This window comes from Aethalodelphis obliquidens, unplaced genomic scaffold (assembly GCF_003676395.1).
Source record: "Aethalodelphis obliquidens isolate GAN/ISIS:26980383/991018 unplaced genomic scaffold, ASM367639v1 scaffold12, whole genome shotgun sequence".
Lineage (NCBI taxonomy): Eukaryota > Metazoa > Chordata > Mammalia > Artiodactyla > Delphinidae > Aethalodelphis > Aethalodelphis obliquidens.
The window spans coordinates 28,525,399-28,547,166 of NW_020837956.1; the positions used below are offsets into that span (position 1 = coordinate 28,525,399).

General features: G+C 34.0%; 1 protein-coding gene across 13 annotated transcripts in view; it reads left to right on the top strand.

The window, feature by feature from the left end:
- PUM2 (pumilio RNA binding family member 2) overlaps positions 1-21,768 on the top strand; it is a 92,108-nt gene that overhangs the window by 24,833 nt on the left and 45,507 nt on the right. For 10 of the 13 annotated variants that reach the window (XM_027113759.1, XM_027113761.1, XM_027113753.1 and 7 more), the window contains 7 exons: positions 4,151-4,259; positions 7,376-7,563; positions 8,127-8,296; positions 11,196-11,466; positions 11,712-11,805; positions 18,492-18,617; positions 21,324-21,466. In XM_027113759.1, the coding sequence (XP_026969560.1) occupies positions 4,151-4,259; positions 7,376-7,563; positions 8,127-8,296; positions 11,196-11,466; positions 11,712-11,805; positions 18,492-18,617; positions 21,324-21,466 (1,101 nt within the window). Of the gene's footprint in view, positions 1-3,649; positions 3,730-4,150; positions 4,260-7,375; positions 7,564-8,126; positions 8,297-9,802; positions 9,905-11,195; positions 11,467-11,711; positions 11,806-18,491; positions 18,618-21,323; positions 21,467-21,768 lie in introns of those variants that run through there. The other 3 variants (XM_027113755.1, XM_027113756.1, XM_027113762.1) reach the window with 2 other exon arrangements.

Sequence of the window (21,768 nt, forward strand, 5' to 3'; positions counted from 1 at the left end):
ACTGAGGCTCAGAACAGTTATTTAACTGGCCCAATACCAAGTAACAGTGCTTAAACAGCAGTTTGAACTCTTGAGTGCCTTGACTGTTTACAGTACTGCTTCCCATTGGGAGTGATGACATCTAATAATATTTGCTGCTGATATTAAGGGATATTGGGAATGTAGAAGATTTGGGGAAGTAGTATAATTTGAAAACATTAAGTATTGATATCTTTCATCAACGGAAAAGATTAAAGTCTGGAAAAGCACCATTCTGGAGTTCTCTTGTGGCTGTTGTTCTACACACTTGGTTATTAGCATCTATGCCTGCCTATCTTTTATGAACTTCCATTGTAAATAGAGTCACCTTACATCCTAATTTGCCCAGACTGTCCAGATACGTGTTTTCGTGGCATGATTGTTAATAGCACTCCCTTTCTCAGAAGTGTCCCAGTTTGGATGTTATATGAACACTATAATGTAGACATAGAGCCTTCAAGTTCTTTTAATTCTTAGGATTATATTAATTTGGTTGACTTGGTGATTTTACATAACAATTTTTTTTTTTTTTTTTTTTTGCGGTACGTGGGCCTCTCACTGCTGTGGCCTCTCCCGTTGCGGAGCACAGGCTCCGGACGCACAGGCCCAGCGGCCACGGCTTACGGGCCTAGCCGCTCCGCGGCACGTGGGATCTTCCCGGACCGGGGCACGAACCCGTGTCCCCTGCATCGGCAGGCGGACTCTCAACCACTGCGCCACCAGGGAAGCCCTTACATAACAATTTGTATTAGAAAAATCTGAAGTGTAAATGCACCTCATAGTATAAATTCTAGCAGGAATTTTAATAATTATTTTGCGGTAGTATACTATCGTGTTGACTGATTTCTTTGGAGATGGAAAAGGGCAAGCCATTAAGTGCTTCTTGAAGGAAAGAACTAATAAACTGGTGGATAATGGAGGGATGAATTTGTATGTCCACCCAATCATTTCTGAGTTGGAATGATGGAGGAGTAGGTTGATAAGAAATACTGAGTTGCTTGACCTTGGTTTAGAGCTTTTGTGAATTAGGGAACTAATTTGAAACAGTATTGGATAATATGTTTTACAGATCTTCAAGATCTCTTAGCCCTTGTTTTTGTGCTCTCCCATTTCTACTATAGTAAAAGAGTCTCCAGGGGCAAAACACTACTTTTATTGCTATTCCAACCTTTGTACCACTTAATCTTTTCTTTTTTTTTTTTAACTGTTCTATTCTGGATATCCTGAATTGTTGCCTCCCCCTATATTTAGTCCATTTTAACTTAATTCTTGGTCACAAGCCAGTAGTTTCTCTAAAAATATTTGAAATCGGTGTCTGCTGTCACAGCTGTTTCTAGAATGGTGATAAGGGCCTTTGTTAGGAAAAGTGTTAATTTTATTAACTACTAAATTGTTTGCCGGTCCGTGATAACTTATAAATGTTTGCAAAATGAAGAGACATTCATAGCCCAGTGCCTGGCAGAAAGTAAGCACACTGGGTAAGTGCTTGACATAGACTCCCCCCCGCCCCCAGTTTTACAGTTTGGGTGTCAAAGCAGTGATCTATGAACTACTACTGTACTGCATGGAATCTTATCCCAAAAGACTGGAATAGGCCCCTCAAAAAGATTCTATTATTTCTTTTACCTCAGAAGATTAGTTTGTTTCAGCCGCTTCTATGTCTGTAATAAATGCTTCTACTAAGTTGTTATAACTTCATTTCTGATTTCTTATTTGTTATCCTTATTTTGCTATTAAAACATTTTTCTTTATGAAGTGTGGGATAAAAGCATTATTTGCTCAGGAGCCATTTCCTTCTGCCTGAAATGGCTTGTTTATACAGTACTTCAAAGGGATTAACTTGGGTTTTACTATGAATAAATGTTCAATTATTTAAATATATCAAGTGCAGTGTTTTAGTACTGTATTATCAGATTTACATTTTGTTTGAATATTTTCATGAAACTTTTATAGTGAGATTTTTAAAAATCGCAGCAACAGAGGTTGTATTTTACCGAGATCTTTATTAGAGCAGATTATTGTTTTAAATGTCTGTACTTTAGGGAATTCCCTGATGGTCCAGTGGTTAAGGCTCTGCCCTTCCACTGCAGGGGCACAAGTTAGATCCCTGGTCATGGAACTAGGATCCCTCAAGCCATGCAACGTGGCCAAAATAAGTAAATAAAATCTTTGAAAATAATAAAAATAAGTAAAGAAAATGTCTATAATACAAATCATTTGCAGCTCAGGAAGATCCTAACATGCAAAAAGTTTTCTTTCTTAAAATAGCAGTAAAATTAACAGTATTTAGTTTAGCAAAAGATCCTCGGGATATATGCCCAAATTGAATTTTCCCTCCTCCCTCTAAAGCTGCTTATCCTGTTTTTTTTTTTTTCTGTTTTGGTCAGTAGTATCATTTACCTCATTACCCACATTTTAAACTTTTATTCTTTTTATCAACCTCCCCTTATTTTTAAAAAATATTTATTTGTTTGTTTGTTTATTTGGCTGTGTCGGGTCTTAGTTGCAGCATGCAGGATCTTCATTGCCGTGTGCAGGACTTTTTAGTTGCGGCATGCAAACTCTTAGTTGCGGCATGTGGGATCTAGTTCCCTGACCAGGGATCGAACCTAGGCCCCTTGCATTGGGATCTTGGAGCTGTAGCTGCTGGACCACCAGGGGAGTCCCAGACCTCCCCTTATTTTTATTCATATTCTGTTGACTCTCCTGAATGTTTCTGAAACCCATTTTATTTTCTCAGTTCTTTCTGCCAGTTGTTTCAGTTCTTGTCGTCTTGGCTTTGTTGTAATTCTCCTTAACGATTTCTTTGCCTCTAGTCTAGAATATCCATTATTCTTAGAACTTACAACTTGAATTGTTTTCTGAAACACAGTGTCACTCTTCTGCCATCCTCTCTTGAGTCCCTGTTGCTTCAATGTAATATACTATTGATATTTCTTTAGCGTGTCTTTGAGGTTCCTCATAGTCTGTCTAGATAGCTTTAACAACATCAGCTTCCACATCTGTTCCTCCATCTCACACCCTATTCTACAAACTGCATTTTCTCAAGTTGTGCCTCTGTTCATAATTTCTTGTGTCCTCCCCACCTTACATTCACACTTTAAACCCCCAACAGACATACAGTCTTATCTCTCAGACCCAAGTCAGGTTTCACCTAAGTTCATTTTATTATGGTTAGTTTATATTTGTGAGCTCTCTGAAGATAAGGTCACCAGGCCCTTAAGGAGGCAAACACAGGTAATTTAGTGTGACAAGTGTAGTAATAGAAGTATATACAGGTTTGATTATGAGGACCTAATTATGGGCTGAGAGGGATGGGTGTCTTACAAATGCTTATTTAAATGTCAAATGCATGTTTTAGAAACCAGTCTGTTCTTTTCAAACAAACATATCCTCAGTTTGCCTTCTCTGAGTGTCAGGAAAGGTAGAGAGGGGAGACCTGGATGAACGTTAAAGTCTCATTAGGAATTGGCCAAATGTACATTTTGAATTATCATTGAATGCTTATATCAACACAATTTTTATATGCTTGTGTATGTTAACAGTATAGGATAGGGCACAGGGCTTTGACATTGTTACCTCAAAAAGTATTTAAGGGTCTTTTCTATGTGTCTCTTCTGCCATCCCATAGCTTCCTGATTTGGGATCAATAGATTGTTAGTATTGAGGACCTAGGAAGAATTGTGAAGTTCACCTCCATTGCATTGTGAAGTAAGAATGAAAATTTTCTATCATTGAAGCTGTAGGATAGTAGGTGATCCAAGGGCAATACTTGGAAGTAAAGGAAAATTTTTAATCATTTGTTTAGATATTTTTATTGTATTACTGTATTAAGAAATTTAGTAAGTCTTTTGAAAAAAATTATAAAAAATATCACATGACAGTAAAACGATTTGAAAAATGTAGAAAAGTCTGAAATCGACTTTTCAGGTCTAGAATTATTAGAGCCAGTATCTAAGCACAAGTGGGGAGTGATTGTTAACTGGACAAATTAAGAAATAGGTCATCTGAATTTTCACTAGCATTGAAAACTAACTTGTGCCTATTGGTGGTAAGTTTACTTTCCTCTATGTTTTAGCTCTTTGTAATTAGAATAAAATTTAAATACAATATTTTTTTCCATTCCAAATAGCTTTTGCCTACCAAAAAATTTTGGGAACCTGATGATTCAACAAAAGATGGACAAAAAGGCATATTTCTTGGAGATGATGAATGGAGAGAGACTGCATGGGGAACTTCTCGTAAGTTATTGGTGTATGTGTGAGAGTTCTGAATTTGTTGCATACTTGAATTTTCTTTTAACCCTGCCCCCCCAGACAGTATTTGGAGAAACTTTGCAATATCTGTGAGGATTTCATATATCCTTATAATGCACATTTTCTTATGTAAAGTAATTCATATCTAACAGTCCACTTATTGATTAGGAATGTTTGTCACAATAAGATTTTATTTGAGGTTAAACTGATTATAAAATTCTGAATTTCAGTTAAAATAGAGGACACATTAACCATAGGAATTTTTAAGCTTGAATTGTATTAATGGACAGTGACTGATTTATTTAATTGCAGCTCAGTCAAGCTTTATTAAACATCAGCCACACCCACAAAGGAAGTAAACCCCCTTAGTAAGGTAGAATTCCCAGAAAGGGAGCAGACTTTGAATGTTTTTGATATCCGTAAGTAGTGAAGAGAGACATAGGTCCAAGAAACTCTTAAGGGAAAAGGAACTGGGGTGTAAGGAGTATAACTCACAAGGGGTGACAGTATTTATTGGTAAATTAAAGAGCATAGTTATATTCTTAAAATAGTACTGATTATATTTTTAAATGTTTCTGACTAGTAAAATTTGAGATATACACATGGAACTTTGAACATGTATTTTACAAATAAGTTTTCTCTTTGTAACTAAGTTTAATGCAGCTTACTAAAGCTATAGAAAATGATCAAAGTAGTATAAAAACAAATTTCTGGATGATAATTATCAACTTAACCTTATATTTTGGGTGTAAATTACCAGGTACTTTTTTATTCTCCAAATTATTAAAAAGATTTTTAAGTCCTATATAGTCTTAAATTTTGTTTTTAAGGGTAAAATAATTTTTTTTAAGTTAGGAAAAGCTGGAAAATTTTAGTGATTAATACTGTTTTATAGTCAAAACTGAAAAAGATTGAAAACTTTGCTAACTACTAAATTAGACTAAAATACTGGGAATTTTCTTTGGTTTCAAACAATATGTAATATAATATGCCAGGTTTGGAGTATACAAAGATAAATGAGATGTATGATCCCCATCCTCAAGGAATTTTTTTTTCTGGATTTGTATTAACCTATATAGATTGCACTCATAAGGGCTAGGCTACATTTTCCCACAAAAGGCACTTTCTTTGCTAAAATAATGTGCTTGAAAACTTGGTTGATAGGCGTGTTTGGTTTATTTTGAAAGTTGAATGGTTAATTGCTCTATTTACCAGAACCAAAAATTTTTAAAGCATTCCAAAGCAAAACATCTTGACCACAACATGGTAATGAGATATTTTCAAGATGGATGATAGGGAAATATCTTTGGTATGTTATATTTGGAGGACAACTAGTACCAGCAATAAAACATTTAAGCAACTGTTTATATATTCCTGATGTATCTTTTTAGCATCAAGTTTATAATTTTAGTTAATTCCTTGTACCACTCCCTCTTCCAACTTAACTTTTTTACTTGTACAGATAAAATTTTGAAGATAAGTATTAGTCTTTACCAGGAGAAATGAGAAAAATAGAAATGAATGGATTATTTTGTTTACTGAACAAACACTTATTGAATGCCAAGCATGTACAAATACGAATAACACATTCCTTGTCCTAAAAGAATTTTCATTCTACAATTCTTTCCATGACTACAGGAGATTTTATCATACACATATTTCCTTCTCAGCTGAACTGAGTTACTTGTAATTGTTAATTACGTTGTGTTCTCCTGCACTTTTAGGCCTTAGAGAAACCAGGATGTTCAAACCGAGATGCTCTTTCCACCCCCCATTTTCACCTGTTTTTTGTTCTCTACTCTTCATACCACTTCCTTTGGGATTCACTCTAAGACTGGGAAGAATTGATAGATGCCCTTTCTTTCTGTTCCCTATAGTATCCTGGATTATTTTTATTGAAGTGCTTTTACTCTCTTATGATTGCCTCTTGTTACACCCATAATCTCTTTTGAAGTCAGGGACTGTTTGTTCTTGGATTCCCCATACATAGCACAGTGCCCAGCATAGGAGAGACAGTAAATCAACATTTAAACTGTGCATGACTGAATGAAAAATATAATGACTAATCGCTCATGGATAAAGGTACTGACATGGAAGTGTTTTAATATGGTTTAACAAAAGTACCAGTCATTTTAAAATTACTGCAGTTAATAAAATGATGAGTGAGTATACCTCTATGATAGTTCAGCCCTTTAAGGATGATGCCTAATATTTAGTATGGTACGTGTTCACATATGAGCCAGATATAAATAGTGGCTTATTGGTTCCTTTTTAAAAATTTTTTCTGCAAATCTATGTGACTCTTCCTCAAATGTTTTATTATGTTTGTATCTTCTTTGCTTTCAGATCTTAAGTATTGCTTTTTCTTTTTGTCACAAAAATATGTAGAAAATGTATTCGTACCATATGGATGAATTTTTTTTAAAAAATAAATGGAAAACTTTTAGACTAGAAGGTGTTTTTTAAAAAATCTTAAGTGATACACCAAGAATAGAAAATTCTGGGCCCGGGAGCCATGGCCATTGGGCCTGCGCGTCTGGAGCCTGTGCTCCGCAACGGGAGAGGCCACAGCAGTGAGAAGCCCGCGTACCGAAAAAAAAAAAAAAGAATAGAAAATTTTGTGATATTACTGGTTTTTCTAAACTTAGTCATTTGTGCTTATAGCAGTACAGCCGTGTGTTCTGAATCTGTCCAGTACGTAACTGAGCTTGAGGAGGGCCTCTGCCAGTTTAGAAGTTACTTTTATTTCAGGTTTTATCTCTAAAGTTTTTTGTTTTGAATTGTTTAGAACTTTTTAATAAGATGCTTACAGGCAGTAGAGATGTCAAATTAGTTTCTGTCTCCATTGACCTTTGGGTTTGACTGTTCTTCACATAGGCTTTTACCTGCTTTTTAGCAAATGGCTTTCTTAATCTGTATTCTCAAGAAATGTGCCCAGGCCAGTGAGTCTCAACAGACTGAAGATCTTTTTATAAAGATTACAGTAATATTCAAAATAAAACAATATGCTGATTTTTCTTACTTTAGTATATAAATTCATGTAAATACATTTTGTTAGCTTAAAAGTACAAATTTGTAATTGTGTTCTTTCTTCCAAACAGACCATTCAATGTCCCAGCCTATTATGGTACAGAGAAGATCTGGACAGGGTTTTCATGGAAACAGTGAAGTAAATGCAATATTGTCTCCGCGATCAGAAAGTGGAGGCCTTGGTGTGAGCATGGTAGAATATGTATTAAGTTCTTCTCCTGCTGATAAATTGGATTCTCGATTTAGGAAGGGAACTTTTGTAAGTATTTTGAGTAAAGAAAGGTTTTTAAATTGCTTGATGGTTATTTGGTTGTCTTTAAGCCAGTTTCTTTTTCTGGCCCTTCCTAGAACTAAAGGAAACTTCATAGCTATTGGTGCTCTTGTTTTCTTGTCTTGGCCACTTGAAATACATGAAGTGGTAGAACCACTGGGAATATTTCTAATCTTAACCATGTTACCAAAAAAACCCATATTAATTAAAAAACAAAATTTGTAAGATTAAAATTGCATATTCATGGTAGTACTTGATATGAAAATTAAAAAACAAAATCATCTATGCATTAAGTAGAATTTTTATCTCATTTGTGGTGTTACTGCTTTTCCAGCACCGCTATAGTTAAGGTTGCCTTAGCCCTTCTGTTATAAATCACTGGTTTGTACTCAATTTTTTTGGCCTTTTGTAAATTAGTTGACTATGAAATTAAAATAAGATTCAATGTTTTTATTGTTTACATGCACTATAGTATAGTTTTAGGTCACCTCATGGTGCCTTTTTTTGTGTTCTATTAAATATTCAGAATCAAACAGATTCTTTTTCCTCAGGGCACTAGAGATGCTGAAACAGATGGACCTGAGAAAGGAGATCAAAAAGGCAAGGCTTCTCCATTTGAGGAGGACCAAAACAGAGATCTTAAACAAGGAGATGATGATGATTCTAAAATAAATGGCAGAGGTTTGCCAAATGGAATGGATGCCGATTGCAAAGATTTTAAGTAAGATTTTAACTTTCTCGAGAAGAAAAGCATATCTCTTTAGGGATTATTGCTACTAGGTGATGTGACTGATGTAGACATTTTTCCAATTTTGGTTTTTTTTATTTCCCTTTGTACCTTGTATTAATCTGGAGGAAGATTTAAAATTTTTTGTAAGGAATATTAGTTAATGATTATGTGCCATTTTTTAAGAAAACAATTCTTTAAAAGTCTCTAAAACAGATGCATTCCATTGAAGGAATAATGTTAGAAGCTGCCGTTACCTTTCTGCTAATATGGTAGTCTAAATTTTAACTGTTTTCTCCCTGCTAAAATTTAGTGAATTTTAGGTTTAATCTGTGATTTTTCTTGGCAAACTCTTCTTGGGTTTGCTCTTGAGCACCTTTCTGTAGAGTTTCCTCTTCCTTCTATCCCTGTGTTGTATCTCCTATCCCCCCTTTTACTCTGAGTTTGTGCTAATACTTAATCTTGCTGAAATTAGGAAGGGGGGGAACATATTAGAGACTTCCAAAATTAGTTTTAAGTTCAGAATTTAAGTTCAGTTCCAGATTTTTTATTGTCTCTTTATGACAAATAATTGTTTCTTTTCTTCTAAGCTTTGGACTTGGATTAGACAGTGCACATTTATCTAAATATTAGGGTGTTGTTTCTTCATACAGGGAGTTGTTTCTTCATACTGATTTCCTATACTTTATACTTCAGTAGTCAGATGCTTTGGGGCCTATACCTGAAAATAAGCTGTTTCTTTGCGATCTTGTGAACCATGGAATATCAGTTAGTTGTAGGTACATGTTTACATTTATTGCCTTTAATTATCAAAAGCAGACTAACAATGCTTCTTAAAAACAGTGCCGTTTCTATCTGTTCTAAATGCAACAAAGCATCCAAAACCAGTAAACCTCTTTTGACAAGAAATTAATGCTATTCAGTTTGTTTTAGGACCTAATTCTGATTTTTCGCTTCTGCTATTACTTAATCTATGTTTTAGTCAAGGATACGCATTTAAAACTGAGTTGACTATAAACCTGCAGAGTATACATTTATAATTGAAGTGTTAATACACCATTAACTATAGCAAGAAAATAGCACCACTCATAGCATAATGACTTTTTTCTATTGTATCCTCTACTTTTTGCTGTTAGAGTTGTTTTGTATGAGAGGCTATACTTCTTCATATTAATATGAACTTTACATTCAATAGCATTCTAATTTTATTCTGTTTAAGTTTGGGGTATGTGTTTAAAATTGCTTATAAAATGTTTCAGATACAATATTGTCTTCAACAATATAAAACCATTTCAAACTAATAGCTGTGGTCATATGGTCATTATGGCAACACATTATTATGTACATTAACTGATACATCATCAACATATATATTATTGGAGTAGAACTGAAAGGAATGAACTATAGCAGGCTTTCTTTCTTTTTTTTAATTGGCTGATTTTAAAGAGGACCCTTTCAGTTTTATTTTTTTCTTCCCCTATATTCTGAATGAAAAACAAGCCTTGGGATTATTCATATGAAAGATTAGGTGCGGATAAAGGGGAAAGGAGTTTGAAATTTCTTCTGATGTTGCAAGGACAATGGTTAATTTTGAAATAAAATGTAAGTCTGCCTAAATATCCAGAAAACAATTCTTGTAATTAAGCAATTGCTTTGTGAAACGTTCTGTACAAGTTAGCAAATTTATCCCAGTGTGAAGCACCTGAAGGTTGGGGTCAGTTACACAGGTGTAACAACTGACGTTGAAAGCCAGGTAAAATAGTTATTGCCATTTATTTAATGTACGTATATTTGAATATACTATGAACTGATGGTTCCAGAACAGACTTGTTTCTTGTGAGGGAAAGGATCTTATATAAAATATTTCTGTAGAAGGAAAGAGACTGTAAATGAGAATTATGTCAAGAAATAAAGTGAAAATAAAGTTTAGACTGTGAAGGATGTTGATAAAAACAGAAGAGTCAGTGCTTAAAATTTAGTCCAATGTTAATAAATTTCTTCAGAAAATTAAGAAGGCTAGTCAGTGGGGAAAGTTGCTTTTTGTGTGTGTAGGATTATATTTTTCATTGATGTGCATACTTAATTTTTGATTAATATGTTATACATTTCTATTCTCATGATTTAAGCTGAAACAATTTGGTATGATAAAGATGGTTTTTGCAGCGCTCATAGAAGGTTTTCACAAATAGTCTTTTTGTTCTTGTTATTTGGAACCACAAGGTCACCTCTTCAGTCTCAGCAAGGAAACTGAGGCCTGGAAGATGAAATGATTTGCTCAAAATAATACTTAAAGATAGAATCAGGAGTCAGCTTTCTGTCTTGGTTCACTGCCCTTTTCTGTCGTATTGTATATTTTACACCCTTAAGTCATGGAGGCCATATGATTCTTTATGGCCAGTTTTTTTTTCTGAAATATTAAGCAAGATGTTAGAGAAATTATGTGCTGGTGGACAGGATGGGAGTATGGTAGGTGGGTTTTGGTTTTGAGCCTTCCCATATTTGTCACTTGATAGTCTGCTGTTCATACCTACGATTCACTTTGTCTGATTTGAGACAAAAGTTTTGGGTAGTCTAAGCTTAAATTTTGGTATTAGCAAATTTCCTTATCTGTAAAATTGAGTTATATCTTTATGCTATTCAAATCGGGGACAGTGGTCACTAATGATATTTAAATAATGAAACCATGTCAGCTCTTAAGAGGAAGCTAGATTAATTGATAAGCTAGAAGCTAGAAGCTAGAAAAAAATTGATAAAGTGGAATGGTTAGTGACCTAGGGTGCCTAATTTGCCCTCTGTGTTTTACAACCATTTGTTTTTTCATGATTTTCCTACTTTCCCATTTCACCTTTTGACATACTTGTTACTTTTACTCATTTCTGTTTTGTTTACATAGTCGTACTCCTGGAAGTCGTCAAGCCTCTCCAACTGAAGTAATTGAGCGCCTGGGCCCCAATACTAATCCCCCAGAAGGATTGGGGCCTCTTCCTAATCCTACAGCTAATAAACCACTTGTTGAAGAATTTTCAAATCCTGAAACTCAGAATCTAGATGCCATGGAACAAGTTGGTCTGGATTCCTTACAGTTTGACTATCCTGGTAATCAGGTACCAATGGACTCTTCAGGAGCTACCGTAGGCCTTTTCGACTACAACTCCCAGCAGCAGGTAAAGCATGCCACTCCTTTAAAGAAGTTCCTCTTGACTATGTACTAGTATAGCCTGAAGTGCTATGAGACATTGACATAAATAATAGGGGTATTCTTGAACGTTTAGTGTTTTATTGAATAAAATGTCCTTGTAGTTGAAAAAGTGATTCAAATATGTTTTTATAATATTCTATTCTTAGCTTTCTAAACAAAAATGAAATGCTCTGAGACTAATCTTTGTATTAAATATTTTTTTCTTAATAGCTCTTTCAGAGGACTAATGCACTGACAGTTCAGCAGTTAACTGCAGCTCAACAGCAGCAATATGCATTAGCCACAGCTCAGCAGCCACATATAGGTGAGTCTTTATAAGTTACCATTTTGATTACACTGTTAGAAAATCTTGTGTTAAAGTGTTTAGAATGTTCCTTTCGTATTTATTGAATGGTGTTATTTCATTACTTTTGAAACATCTCATTGAGATAAAACAGTAGTAGATTACATGGCAAGAGTAAAGATTAGGGAAGAACAGTTTGGCTTTTATTTGTGTCCTTGGTGAAATAAAAATCTATAACTTGATAAAAACTGTCAGCACATAAGTTTGTTTTTAAAGATTTTTTTTTTTATGTGGACCATTTTTAAAGTATTTCTTGAATTAGTTACAATATTGCTTCTGTTTTATGTTTTGGGGGTTTTTTTGGCCATGAAGCATGTGGGATCTTAGCTCCCCAACCAGGGATTGAACCCACACCCCCGGCACTGGAAGGCAGAGTCCTAACCACTGGACCGCCTGGGAAGTTGGAGCACATAAGTTTTTTTCTCAGTGTGAAGTCGAGAGCATCAAACACTTGGAAATTCAAGTGTAGTTATGGGTGTTCATATCAAGTCAGAATGTTTATTTTTAAAATGGGTTGGAAATAGGAATCCCAAGAAAATTTCTTTGAATATTTTCTTCCTTAATTCATTAAGCTATTTAGTCTTTGACCTTTATAGTCTTTACTATGATGTGAATTATTACAATTACATATGTGTTACTGGTAGAGTTCAGGCATTAGTATGTGTTTTTGTGTCTTGGGGTTTTTTTTGTTGTTGTTATTTTAAAATAATTACTGATTCACATGAGGTTGCAAGGAGAGTACAGAGAGGTTCCCCACCCAGTTTTCCCTAAATGACTACATCTTAACATAATTATAGTACAATACCAAAACCAGGTATATGACATTGGTAAATGTGTGTGTATAGATTTACGTTATTTTATCATGTTCGTGGAACCGTTTTTACACCTGATTTTGGCTGACCTTGATTTATTTTCTGGTTGGAAAAGTTGTGAACACTCTCAACATCAGTATGTTTGGGGGCAGTGGGTGGGATATACTAAGTTGGTTCTGTTCCCTTAATTGTGTATTGTTCTACGTCAATCCAAGAAGTCTTTCCAGGTCCAAAATTTTATTTTTGGTTTTAATCAAAGATGACCACACATTTCTAGATGACTTCTAATAGCAGCATGCACTCTGGACCTGTTTTTTCCAGTTTTCTTCAGCCTTCTGTATCCCTGTCCTTCAGTACTTCTTACTCATTGTTAGAAACGTACTGACTCCTGTCTACTCGTGGGCCAGTACAACACTTTTTATTTCTTGACGCTTTGTGGTATGATTTATATGTGGCAGGCTAAGATACCCATTATTGCTCTTCCTTTTGGGAGTTTTAAATTTTTGGTTCTTATTTGCTTTTTCATATGAACTTTAGAATCCTTTTATTTACTTCCAGATAAGGTTAAAATCTTAAACTTAGGAAGATCAACATCTTTATGACATTAAGTATTCTTATCCAGGACATAGTGTATCTTTAATTTTGTTCAAGTCTGCTTCTGTGTTGTTTATGATTGCTTTAAAGTTTTTCTCATGTAAGTTTGCATATTTCTCAATAAGTTTGTTCTTTGGTATTTTATCTTTTGCTATCATTGTAAATGCCTTCCTGTCTTTCATTATATCTTTAAATTGGTATCTATGAAAGCTCTTAATTAGTATTAATTAATTTTATGAATGATATTTTCTAATAATTGAAGCATTCCTGTGTTCTTAGGATTTGGAAGAATTGTATATAATTATTTTAATGAGCTCTTTTAATTTGCTGATGTTTTATTTAGGATTTTTTTTAACTCAACATATAATGAAGTTAGTCTTTAAGTTTGTATGTGTGCATTTTTGCATTTTTTGTTAGGTTTTGATATCAATATACTTCATAAAAATAATTTAGAAATGTTCCTTTTTTTAATGCCTTGGAGTATTTACATTCTTTCTTACGTGATCTTTAAAGATTTGGCACAACTTAGAACAACTTTGTGAAGCCATCTGGGAAACTATGCAAATAAATTTGAAAACGTGAATAAAATGGAAATTTCTAAGAAAGCATAACTTAGCAAAATTGATCCCATCTTTTCATCTTTGTTCCATAGTTAAATAGAGAGATAGAGAGAGAGAGTTGATCATAGTCCTTTTATCCAGGTTTGCTCAGTCATCTCTTAGATGGCTGATAGTTCATTTAGAACAGCACTGTCCCAAGAGAAATATAATATGTGCCACACAGAATTTAAAATTATTTAGTAGCTATATTTTAAAAAGTAAAAAGAAGTAAGTGAAATTAGTTTGAATAATATTTTATTTAATCCATTATATCCAAAATATTTCAAGTATAATCAATATATACTAATAAGAAATGTTAAATTCTCTTCTTCATATAAAGTCTTTGAAATCAGGTATGCATTTTCCCACTTTGAGCAGATCTCAGTTTAGACTAGTCACATTTTAAATGCTCAGTAGCTATATATGGTAATAACTACCATAACAGACAGTGCATATTCTAGAATGGGGTTGACAAACTTTTTCTATAAAGTCCCAGATAGTAAATATTTAAATTTTGCAAGCCATATGGTTTCAGTCACAGCTACTCAACCCTGCTGTTATAGCACAAAGTAGTCGTAGACAATACATAAATGAGTACAACTGTGTTCTATAAAACTTTACTATGGGCACTGTTATATGAATTTTGTATAATTTTCATTTGTTACAAATTATTATTTTCAACCATTTTAGAATGTTTATTCTTAGCTAATTCATACAAAAATAGGTAGCAGGCTAGAACTTGGCCCATGGACTGGGCCAGAAAGAGGTATAGATACAATACATTTTATGTTTTAAAATATAGAGCCACACTCAAAAGGGGGAGAGAGAGAGAGAGAGAGAAAAGAAAACGTGGGGTTGTTTTGATGGCTGGGGAATTTCTGTAGGATAGGAAATGGAGAGGTGATCCATAGGAGTAAACTGGAAATAAATCTATGAGGCCTGTAGCGGGCTGCAAGAGGGATAAATAAGCAGAAGGCCTGCACAGTGCCAGGATTGGGGTTGGAGGGTTAGACCCCCAAGTCACTAATAAAGACTTGGTTTGGAGACTTCACCTTATGGTGTGTAGTTAGCAGTTGGGATGAGTAAGTGTAAGAGAATCTCATATAAGATAGTATCTAAAACAGAAATTACAGTGCAAACAAGAAAGAGCAGTCAGAAGGCAGTCATATAACATACAGTAGAATTTACACCCAAGATGTAGAAATAAGAGAACTTTAAAGTTCTGAAAAGAACTTTAAAATGTTTATTTAGAATATTAAGAGATCAAGGACTTAAGTCATCAAAGATCAGAGGTCTTGAAACAACAAAATGATGTGAAAACAGACCATTTCAGAACCTTGTTAAAAAAAAAAAAAAAAGACATAGGTGGGTTTCATAATTAACTAGCTATCACCTAGGAGGAAATGAACCAGAAGATAAAACTTATGAACACTGAAATATAGCACGTAGTAATCAGGATGTGGGGTGGAGTAGGGAGTAACTAAATCAGTTCAAGGTGTATGTAAAGAAAACTCTAAACTTTTTCTGAAGGCTTAAATAAATGGGGACACATGCCCTTTGGGGGAAACTCATTACTGTAAAGAGGTCAATTCTCCTTAAATTAAGTTGTGAATTTAATATATTGATTGGAATCCCAACAGGATTTTTTTTTTGTTTTGAACTTGAAAGTTTGCTTTTGATGTTTATCTCAGAAAAGTGAAACCGGAAAATTAATAGAACACTAAAATGAGAGGTGGACGTACTCAACCATATTTCAAAACAATTATTATCCACAGTGATTAAAACGGTGTGGCACTGGCCTAGAAATATACAAGCCAATCAGTAAACAAGAACACTCTGAAATGGGTGTGTGTATGTTTGGGGTGCAGTGGTGGGGTAATTTTAACCTTGACATTGCAAACTAATTATAAAAGAATATCTTTGGAGAATAAGTTGGAGATAATCGGGTCACATTCCTGATGAATTAAAAATTTTAATGAGAAAAAATAAAGGTATAAAAGATTTGATATGTTTTTTCTCTTTGATAGCCGAAGAACTATAGATTAAAACCAAAAAATTTGAATGCTTTATTTTACTTCTGATGTTGACAACTTTTAAAAAGTTTGATAATATCCTATTTCAGCGGGAGTGTAAGTGGTATTCTCATATACTTATGGTAGTAATGTAAATTGGTACCACTTTCCTGGAGGGTAATCTGGAAATGTGGATCAAGAAATTATATATATTTGTCCATTTACGTGAATTTTCATGAGGATATGATGATGCTGTATTATACTTAAAGAATAATAGCACTATTTATAGCAAAAATTGTGACTCATCTAAATATATATCTGTAGTAGACTGGTTAAATCATGTTTCTTCTATGTAGTGGGATACAAAACTATGAAGCTGTTAAAAAAAATGAACTAGGGCATTCCCTGGCGGTCTAGTGGTTAGGACTCGTGCTTTCACTGCCAAGGGCTAGGGTTCCATCCCTGGTTGGGGAACTAAGATCGACAAGCCACGCAGCACCCCCGCCTCACCCCCACCCCCCACCCCCCCAAAATGAATTAGATAGGTATCTGTTGACATAGAAAGGGATCTGTGGTTAATTGGCAAGTGAAAAAAGCATATTAAAGTACCGTTACACCCTGTAATATAAAATGTATGAGTGTGTGTTTATAAATATAAAAATTTAGAAGGGTATACATTTATACGTATGTGCATATGTAAACACAGATTCAAAAACATGTATATATACATGCAAACATATACATATTTATATGTACACAAACAAGCATACGGTTTGATGTCTAATCTGTTGCAAATATTTCTAAGTGAATCATGTGAGCTTAAACTAAGTTTTCTTCATTTTTTTTGGCAGAAGGTTCAATATATATCCGTTAGGTCACACTAATTCCTTGTTTTTCAAATATTTGAAACCTTCCTGCTTTTTATCTGCTTTGTAATATAAATATGGAGAGAGCTATGTTAAAATCATGTCTAAAATTGAAAAAAAAAGTTTTAGAAGGCTATAAACCACCTGCCAGTAAAGGTTACATGAGGACTTTGGCTTTCCACGTTATATACTTAAATAGTATCTCATTTTTTAAAAGCAATCTTTTTTAATCATAAAAATATAGAATATAAACTTAGGCCCTGACTTTTCAATTTGTAGTTATAGGAGTAGAACATGGATATCAATACATCTTTATTCTTGTCATAAAGATAATCACAGTAGAGGAACCAGAAGTAAATCTTGAAACCTTCGACCTAGGACATAGCTAAGAATGCAACTTGGAGCAAATGATTTTTTAAATAGTGCAAGGATTTTGTTGAACCCTCTGTTTAATTCTTATTTTTTTTTTACTAAAAGCAGATTTTTCAAATGGCCATGCTATGCCTGGGCTTGAAATCAGTATTGTAGCTTGTGGCCAATATTTCTTAAAATTAAGTAATTTAGAAATCAGTGAAGAGAAAAATTAAATAGAGTGCATTGGAACCTCATAAGGATAAATATCTTTTTGAGATTTTTGTTTGTGGCATGTGTGTGTATATGGACACTAGGGAAATGTATTTTACATTGTGGGTTACAGTCACAAAATGTGAAAGCCACTATAATATAGTTAAAATTAGGTTTCTGAATCTTGATTTTAAGACCTAGATTTTAAGATGAATGTACCTTTTGAATACTTTTTAAAAAATTGTTTTATGCCCACCTGCTTTATGCCCATATCTCCCCACCATCATCTTTTAACTTGAACCTTTTTGAGCTCCTTTAACTTTAAACATTCTCTTTAATTATTTCCCTACCTTGTACTTGTCACAGTTAGTTTCCAGAAGAGGAAACTCTCGCAGTACATTTTCAAAGTAATTTTTTAGTACCTTATGATAAAAGGTCTACATACTGATTCCTGCTCAATACCAGCAGTTTTCTTCTTTCTTTAATAAGTACCGCAAATGAATATTTTAAAATCTTTCTTAGCCTTAACCAAATCTATATTGGCATATATTAGACTCAGAAGTGGGTTTACACTCCTGCTTAAAACTGTTCATTGTTTTATTTTCAGGATAAAGTCCAAACTACTTAGCATGACCCAGGAAACTCTTCATGAGTCTTCATTCTGATTATAACTCCAGTTTTATCTTATACACTACAGCCCCACTCCATCCTACCAAAAGCTTCTTGGATACCCCTACTTTCTGTGCTCATATAGCACTTACACTATATTCTAATTGCCAACTTACTTGTTTGTTTTTCTCACTAGATGGAGTGATTTGTGGGTGTAGATCATATCTGTCTCTCTCAGTGTTGAATCCCTAGCTCACAGTATGGCTTAATAAGGATTGAATGAAAAACCACTATTGAACAATAGCAATTCTAGCTCTAAACATTTATTGTGTGTATATGCTAGTACTATACAGTCATGTATATTTAATTATAACAAAAATCACTGGTGATAAACCAGTTTCATAAACAAAGAACCCCAGAGTCAGGTTGTATTACATGCCCAAGGTCACTTAGTTAATAAGAATTAGAATCATTATACACCCTCTCCTCCCCCACCAACCCTAATTTCAGAAGAAATGTTTTTTTTTTTAACCTGATGAAGAAAATCATACATATTTTTTTATTTATTATTTCTCCCCCTTTAAAATACAGCTGGTGTATTCTCAGCAGGCCTTGCTCCAGCTGCATTTGTGCCAAATCCATATATTATTAGTGCTGCTCCTCCAGGGACTGACCCGTATACTGCAGCAGGATTGGCTGCAGCAGCAACATTAGCAGGTAACTTACTGTTCATACTTGTTGCTTGTTATGGATTTAGTTTTAATTTGGGGATAAGCTTTATTTTTGTCTATTTGGGCAATTTGAAGTTTCTAGGAGAAAACTGAAACATTTATCCAGAATGAACTGAAGTTTCCAGAGAGTTAGTTTATTTTTCGACTGTAATGCTACAGGAGAAAACCTAAGTCGGATAACTTGTTTCCTCCTGTACATAGTTGTTTTACATTTTAGTTTTATAGTCTCAGAAATCTTACATTAGCAGCCACAAATCTTTATTCTTGTGACTGATCCCATTACCCACAGAGACAGTGCAAATAAAGTTACTTCTCAGAAAATAAACTGGGGGTAGCTGCTATAAATACCCAGGTCAGGGATAGTACAAGGTAAAGAGGTTCAGTGATCTTAAGAGAATGAGTATCTAAAAAGTAAAGTTAAATTAGCAATGTTAAAATGTGCAGGCAAGCTGAGGGACAAAAAGGTGGGATTGAGGTGGAAAGAACTTATTAAGTGTCAAAGCCTGATAACCACCACTCAAAATCTGAAGTAAAAACCAAAAGTACACAATGTCACATGTCAGTTGTATGGCAGTAAAGCTGGGAAAAAAAATTTTTTAAACCAAACTGTATTTATGTCTTATTTAAGTAAGGGAGAGTTGTGTACCGGTTAGGCACAGTCTTACTGAGCAGAGTGATTTGCTGATCTTCTATAGGATTTGGGGGGAAGGTTGTTTTATGTTGAGTTAGTTACAGAGACAGGAATGAATTTGTCTTAAGCATGATTTATGTTGGTTACCAAGGCAGGAAGAGGGAGATGTCAACCATAGAAGTGTGTTCCTTGGGTTGAGTCTGTTGATTGGCTAACTTTTCATAACTTTAAGCTGTCACTGATAAGTTCACTGAATTATCACTGATCAATTAATTTTAAATCCACTTCTGGTAGTTATTTATTATTGTGACTGCAGAACAGTTAGTCTTTTCATAGGCGTTTTTTTTATACTCAGGACTTTAAGACCTGAAAAAAATGTTAATTTCAAATTCTTGTTTGATATCTTAGCAGACTGAAACTAACCTGTCACATTCAGTAGATTTGGTATAGATCTGCATGTGATTCCATAAAGATGTGAGCTTTCCTGGTACTATTTAACTGGATGTTAGTATGTAAAGTGCTAGTATATCATACATACATAAAATCATTAATCTATGGAACTGAAGGAAGCAACTTTAAGAGGTCATTAGTTTTGAGATAAGGATTCCTGGCGTTCTGAACTTACTTAGGCTTTCTAAGATCAGCACTGTTCAGTAGAAATAGAACGTGAGCCAGATAATGTAACTTAGATTTTTCTAGTAACCACATTAGAAAAGTAAACCACAGATGAAATTAATTTCAGTATGTTTGATTTAGCTCAGTATATCATGTAATCAATATTTTTTAAATTATTAATAGATATTTTATTTATTTTTAATGCTAAGTCTTCAAAATCCTGTGTGTATTACATACTTACAGCACATGTTAATTCAGGCTCTCCAGCTTTTAATTGTTTAGCCACAGATGACTTCCGGCTACTTTTGGACAGAGAGGTTCTAGATGGATGTCTGATTCTTTTGTTTTGTTTTGACAGTGTATCCTTTCTTCATAAATCCTTTTCTATATTTTAAGAGTCTTCATTGTAGATTGTGCTTAAACTATCTTTAGAAATATATTTTACCTTTAAACTGTTCAAAGCTTTTCATTTTAGTGATTGAGTCAGTTACACTGGGCTTTATTTTCTTCCAAAACAAAGTGAAACCAAGAGTTTGACTTTCTAAAGTATACACATTAGATATACTAAAATCATATCAGTGGAATTTAGGGACATGTATCAGTCAGGAAACATGACATCGTAATCATTAGTTTAATGGCAGGGCTTATTGTGTGATACTATTTACTGTCCAGAAATGAAATTTTATGTTGAATAAAGTAGAGTAGAGCAAGAATTCATTCTGTTTTTCCTGGTTTGCTTTTTTATGTCTATGTCCATGATTATATTTCATAGTTCTTTCTTAACTTACTAGTTCCATCTTCCTAACCATAAAGACACTGATGTTTCATTTGTTTTTACGTGATTTTCAATTGTTTTGTGAGAATTGTAACTAATTCTGTTTCAGATATGAAGAATATTTTAAAATTCACAGTTTACAATTAAAATACAGTTGTAGCAAGCTTAGTACCAACATTTTCCTTAGTTTTATGTTATAGATTACAAATTAAAAGCCAAAAATGTTTTGTTTTCAATTTTAAAAATTCCTTTTTAAAGAAAATGCTGAGTTGAGTATAGGAAATCTTATAGTTCTATGGTGTTTAATGTTCCCATTTGCCAGTATCAAATGCATAAACTAGCATTCAATAATAGGTGTTGAAGAGATGGTTCAGTGTCCTGTCAGTTCATTGGTCTTCTTGAGTTTAGTTCACATCTTTTCATTAAGACGACTGCTGTCACCTCTGAATACTTTCTTTTTTAATAATCCATACCTCAGTGAGACTTTCTAGTAAAACTGGGAAAAAGAGAAAAGGGAAGACAGTTGTATGTGGGTAGAGGATTGTAAGGACATCTGCTCTAAGTCTTATGCACTGTCCCTTTTTTATGGTCTAATGGTAACTAACCTTATTTATCTATAAAATGTAGTGACTTTTTTTATTTTTTTTGGGGGGGTGGGATGTGGGGTTTAGGTCCGGCAGTGGTTCCACCTCAGTATTATGGTGTTCCGTGGGGGGTGTATCCAGCCAATTTATTTCAGCAGCAGGCTGCAGCTGCGGCAAACAACACAGCAAATCAGCAAGCAGCATCACAAGCTCAGCCTGGACAGCAACAGGTATAGGCCCGCCTTCATTAAATACTACCTGAAGAGTCTTGGAAATTTCATGAGCTCCCTGCATTCAAGATCTGTGTTTTTTTATTTTCCCCAATATGTAGCACAGTACTTATCATATAGTTGGCATACAAATATTGATTATGTGGTTTTTTTCCTCCAGTAGTCATATATATGAACTTAAAGATCTGGTTGTATTCCACTTCAACATTTCTATTATTGAAACTGTCTTGAAATCTCTAGCAGTTTTAAATTTTCTTTTCATCACTTCTTAAAGTGTGCTCATAATGTTTCTGTCAAAGTAA